At 49.5% G+C, this 6000-nt stretch overlaps 1 protein-coding gene across 1 annotated transcript; it reads right to left on the reverse strand.

The window, feature by feature from the left end:
- Positions 1-962: 962 nt before the first annotated feature.
- On the reverse strand, positions 963-5700 carry LOC34619751 (prestalk protein). Its single transcript, XM_026337674.1, has 9 exons — positions 5494-5700; positions 4811-4857; positions 4604-4758; positions 3506-4387; positions 2767-3338; positions 1734-2691; positions 1496-1557; positions 1202-1355; positions 963-1003 (listed from the first exon to the last, which is right to left on the reverse strand). Exons 1-9 carry the CDS (start codon positions 5698-5700, stop codon positions 963-965), a joined length of 3078 nt encoding a protein of 1025 aa, XP_026193459.1.
- Between the last annotated feature and the right edge of the window lie 300 nt (positions 5701-6000).

The raw sequence follows: 6000 nt of genomic DNA on the forward strand, positions 1-6000 counted from the left end.
TTGTGAATTGGTATTGGTAATCCGTAAGGATAGGCCTTTTGCTTAAAGTGAATACCTCAGCAGCTTCACAGGCAGCAAACGACGGGATAGTACGCTACAAAAATTGCTCTTCCGGCTGCACGCTTGTCATTCCACTGACCCAATCCTAGTTGAATGCAGTCCTGGTTGTACACAACTAACAAGAGGTACGTGAAAGGTCAAGCCAAAAATACTAGGCCTGCAAGCCCGGCTTCTACTTTGCAACGGTATGTCCGCTTGAAAACCAGTTAGGGTCTAAAACGGTGTTTAGAGCAAACCATCGTCCATTACCCGCTATCACTGCTGTGTCAAGTGAGGGAATAAGTGGCGATTCTGCGAACCAAAGGGTATTCGCTGTGGTCTCTCAACACTCCCTGGGAATTACACATTGAGCAGCATACTTACAGCAATATCGAGCTGCTGCCAGTGGCATACGGCCGACTGATAATAATATCCATTTTGAACATCTGAAGTACTGGGTCTATTGCCACTACAATATGGCGTACAAGTCGTTGATTTTCAACGGCAAAGATGCATACACTTTCAAATGATATCACTTTTCCGTAAGCTTTCCAGCCAGCCGCCTGCAATTACTGACACTCCGCTCGCATCGGGGACTTGAACGGCTGTATGCAGAGCATAACTGGCAGTGATCGCTTTAACGATTCGGGTGACTCGCCTTCAAATGATAATTTTGCATCCTTGGTTGCCTCAAAAGAAGTAGTCGCCGGATTTAAAAAGTACGACTTATTCTTCTGTAGCACAAATGACATGCGTATGGCAGTTTGACAGTAATTAAAAGGGTCGTCTAGTTGGGTAGTGCCCTATTTCGTAAACTACCAGCCCCCCAGCAGTAATGATAATGCCCAAAGAAATCTAGGCAAAAGCAATTTTGCATCACACATAAAGGACAGTTTTACACAGGGCAAGTGGAAACGTGGGCATCATTGCTTACCATCCCATACCGCCTCTTGAGCTGTCTCCCCTGAAACCACAGAGAACACAATAGCGCACGCCCAATGCGCGCAGAGCTAGCTAATGCAGCACTGCCTTATCGTAATGAGTTTCCTGTTGTGACTCTTGTACCAAAACATAATATAGAGAATACAAAGAGCTAAAATTCTTGATATTTAGGTCAGTGCACGGCAGTTTAGCGGTTGCCCAAGCCCGCGGTGGTCTTTACCTTCAGCCTGCAAGCCAGTGTCGTCATCTGGGGTGTCTGCATAATCCTCGAAATTAACAGATATAGCTGATTCTTTTCGTGTAGGCCGATGTTTTCCTCCAACAGGTTCATCCTCCGGCGGCTCTGCTGGCGGAGGCGCGGGGGGTGATGATCTGTAGGAAGCATTAAATCAGAGGCACACCACCTTATACTTCACATTATGTAATAAGGGACCATCGTAGATTCATTTTACCACTTCCAACCAATCCGAAAATAAAGGGGGCTTGTGAACATTTGTTATACTGCTTACACCATTTTCCGTCTGTAATACACTCCACCACCAGCTCCAAGCAGCAACAGAACGCCGAGCGCCCCCGCTGCCGCGTACAGAGCTGAATTACTTCCCTCTGAAGCACACAAGCCGATATCAAACGACTGGCTACATGCCAATCATGCTGGGCCACATTTGACTGATGCAGTGGCTTGTTCCCGTACTTGGCATTATGCGTAGGCTCACTGCCTCCCCATCCGGTGGAAGCGAAGTCTGACTTACCTTCAACATGTGCAAGACAGCACGATTCGTCCTCATTTGCCTCTAGATGTTCTCGGATGCACTGAGTTTGATCCTCCCTCTCATCGGCTTGGCAAGATTCCACCAATACTTTGCAGCAAGCTGAGAAGCAGTCAACGTTGCATTGGCTTGGATCCTCCTTCACAACATCACCCCCGACCATGCACACGTCTTTGCACTCTGCTCCTACTTCCGTGCAGTCCTCGCCCGTGTAACCGGGCTTGCAAACGCAGGCTAGCGTGTCCGAATCGCAGGTGGAGTTGCCCGAGCATATCGGTCCACCTGAGCCGCACGGCCCTGGAATGGTGCAGTCTCCTTCCCAACCAGGTAGGCATTTGCACTTTCCTGTAGAGGAGTCGCAGCTGCCACCGTTCTCACAGGTGACACCCACGCACAGATCCTTGCAATTAGGTGCTGGGAATTCGTCAGTGCACTGGCACTGGCCTTCACTGGAGCAAACACCATTTGGCGCATTGCAATCGTTGTCATTTTCGCAGCAGTTGCTTTCATGAGTCTCACAGTTTGTGCCGCTGTAGCATTTGGGACACTTGCATGTGGCGTTGGGCTCCTCACACGTTCCGCCATTCAGGCAAGCCACTCCAGCACACCCCAAGTTGTCGCACTTGTCACCAGTCACGGAGGCAGCGCATTCACAGCTGGAGTTAACGCAGGTGCCATTCGGTGCGTGGCAATCACCGTTCGCTTGGCAGCACCGAGGATTCTCGATCTGGCATCGATCGCCACTAAAGCAGTCTGGGCACTTGCACGTACCAGAAGGCAGTACACACTCGCCCCCGTTTTCACATCTAACACCGTCACAGGCAGAGATCTCGCAACGTGCACCTGAATAGCCATCCGGGCACTTGCAGGTGCCACTAGGCATTTCACAAGTGCCGCCGTTCTTGCACGATACGTTATCGCATGCCCCCGTTTCGCATTTCTTTCCCGAATACCCACTCGGGCATTTGCAAGTACCTCCAGGCATCTGGCAAGTTCCTCCGTTCTGGCAAACAACGCCGTCGCAGGCCCCCGTTCCACAGTTTGTGCCGCTGTAGCCCGCATTGCACTTGCACTCATTATTGGTGCAAGTACCGTTGTTGCTGCAGCCAGCGTTCGATGTGCAACATCCGGCAGTGGCGACTTCGCAGTTCGATCCAGAGAAACAAGCTGCGCACGTGCATTTGCCAGTCGTAGGCTCGCAGGTTCCTCCGTTCTTGCATTGGGTAGAAGAGCATGGACCAGGGCTTATAGAAATTGAGGGAGGTGCCACCGCCAGCTTCGGATCGACCACGCTGAGTGCGGTGAAAGAAATCACGCCGGTTACTGTGAAAAGACAAGTTGGTACTGTCTTATAGAGGTTGCATGTGCCCTTGGAGCTGCCGGAGGACTGAGGAACCCATGACGACCAAAAAATTGATGAACTGCCCTTTCCCCCGACGCTTTGAGGGGTGTCGTCACTGCTCGATTCGAACACGGCCACACCACATTCTTCAGCGGTCCCTGTAGAGCTTGACGCTGCCGTGAGAGGGTAGCATACTCCATTTGAGATTGTACCGAACATGGCATTGCTAAGAGGTTCCCTCGGGGCTAAGACGACACAACACACAAGGAGCACAAAAATTTCCAAATAAAGCTTTCCTATTGAAATTTTTACACCGCCGCGCAGTAGTTCTTTGCGGACCGCTGACACTATCAATACGCGACCGCCACTATAAATCATGCAGCCAATTACGAGATTCAGAACGGCAGCTTACGGCAGGCTGTTTCGTAGTCGGGCCGCGTGAAAGCCGAAAGGTAGGTGTACTTTGACGATTCCACAGATTTGTGAGACTTGACACAATAGCGGTCACTGGCACTTGTGGTGCTCTTCACACTGCAGTCGCTCTTCAGATATGTTTGGGTATGGTACCCAAGGATAAGGCATTCAGAGGTTTCGTGGTTATAGCTAACGGGCAAACTGCGGAAACATTTATTTTGGGCCTTAAATGGCCAGCATAAGCTGGTACAACGTGAAAGCTGTGAACAAAGGAATGGATCATTGGCGATGCTAGGGGTCTTTAAAGAACGCGTAGTTAGCGGGGGAGAGTATGGAGGACATCCAACCCCACTACCGATGAAGTCAAATCCCTTATGGCCTCCCTTTCCGTGAAACGCATACGGCTTATAAGCCAGCGAACCCTCTCTTTGTGATGTGTCCAGGAAAATCAAGGGGTTATCAAGAGTCACGAAATCGCATACATTGGGATCATATTCTGTGTCGGCTAACATATCGGACTCGTACACTGCCCGGTTGAAGGGGCAATGCGCCAAGTATCCAGAATACATGGCCCACCCTGAATTTTCCATTGGCACTTCGGCCGCCCCACTTTGAGCAGAAACGCTGCATCCGTCTGTACTGAACGGCATCACTTGCCCATGTATCTCATTCGTAAACCGGTCCATGGCATCCACAGGATTTCCCGATCTGTCCACAAACGCAATGTATTTTCCATAGTTTGGGCAAGCACCCACAGCCATGCTACGGGTTCCAAGATAAAGCTGCGTGTCAATCACTGCTGCAGAGTTGGTGCAGTACGCTTTGCTGGATCGATCCCACATAGACGCATATCCCGCCTTCACGCCTGCAGTTTGGCTTTCTGCCAATTATCACATCACAGCACGATGCAGGCTTTCTAAATTGAAAAGTCGTGTAAGCACAACCTCCCTTACCCTGTTTTCCTCATGGATCGAGCCTTCCCCCCTCAGAGTCACCCCATCAGCTGCACCGACTGATGCGTGATGCGTCTACGTTTTCAAACGTGGCTACACCTGCTAACACCATAGCAATGCAAAAGCGTTCCTTTAGACCTCACTTGGAGTCCAATTGTACGTTTTCCCTTTGTACTGCGTAGATTTTACGCCAGAACCAGATTTGGCCCACTCCAGCACGATGTGGTTTGCAGGCACATCAAAGCGCTTCATGTAATCGCTCACCGCTGCCGCATCATGCAGTGCCCAGCAAAAAGAGCTGATGGACACGAATAAAAAAAGAGCGATAAAAGGTGCCACAAAGGCACAACGCGCAGTACTGCGCCGCATCGCGGTTCAGAAGAGCTCTTTGAAATTCCTTTCAAGGGGAGACAAAGTAAATGGGGAGAGTTCTCATGTTAGCGCACGTTAACGCACTTGCTATTTAGATGCTCATGGATACACTGTTGACGTATTGAGACTCCGGTGCTCGGGAAAACTGGAGATGTATCAAAATTGGAGTGCACTCCAGCTTAAATGGCGACCAGGGAGTTGCACGGATGTTCTATCCATGGAAGCGCATCCAAAAAAAAGGGGTTTTGGCTGCTTGAATATGGAAATAAAAAATCGAAGCTAGTGAGGCATATTTCTGCAAGGCTGGTCCGCGAGTGGTCCGCAAAATGCGTTGTCCCGCTGCTATTCTAAAGTCAAGGAAAGTGAGGCACAGTTCCACCAGGAACCAAGGTGCTCTCGATGAAGACTTCAATAAAATACGATCATATATTTCGGCTTAAGGAAGAAGGCAAGGCATAGAGACTAAGTAATTTGAAGTGTAACGCAGTCAATTGCTACACCGACGCTTCCACTCGACGAGGCCACGTACAGGCAACACAGGCGGAATGAGATGGCTACGGAAAAGAAGTGCAAGAAACTGCATGTAAAATGCCACTGTAGACTTCCAGAAGAGAGTTGCGACGGCAATGGAGTGATCATGGCTGGTACTCCTTTCCAGAACCGAGTCACTGGCTAGCCGGGAGCTACTCGAGGCTTGATGGCATTCTGTAAGCTTAACTCCGAAAGTCTGAGGCTTTTTTAACCTATGTGAGCATCTTCCTACAAAATTTGGCCCAGGAACCATTACACCAGTATTCTTGCGACAGTACGCCGTGACAAGCGTTAGCCTAACTGTGTCGTATCGACACCCTGCACTGACTATAGTCATTGGGAATCCTCATCAGGACTGCCCACAAAGTCTCCAGGCTAATAGTTAAGTATTATGTCCTGTTTGTACAGTCCATGGACAGAATCATTAAAGGTACTGGTTCACTCCATGGTAAAGGCATAAACATCACACATGTTAAGTGCCAAGCAATTGTTGCAAAGAGTCTACTGTAGTCGACAGATTTAATTCATACTTGTTTTACTATTGCTTGAATGCTGATTTATGATTTATTTGATGCAGGGGAGGGACAGTGCCTCACTATTTCAATCAACGATGGGTCCTTGTGCGCTAACCTGATGG

Source organism: Cyclospora cayetanensis, unplaced genomic scaffold, assembly GCF_002999335.1.
Source record: "Cyclospora cayetanensis isolate NF1_C8 unplaced genomic scaffold, CcayRef3 CcayRef3_contig_2, whole genome shotgun sequence".
Classification (NCBI taxonomy): Eukaryota; Apicomplexa; class Conoidasida; order Eucoccidiorida; family Eimeriidae; genus Cyclospora; species Cyclospora cayetanensis.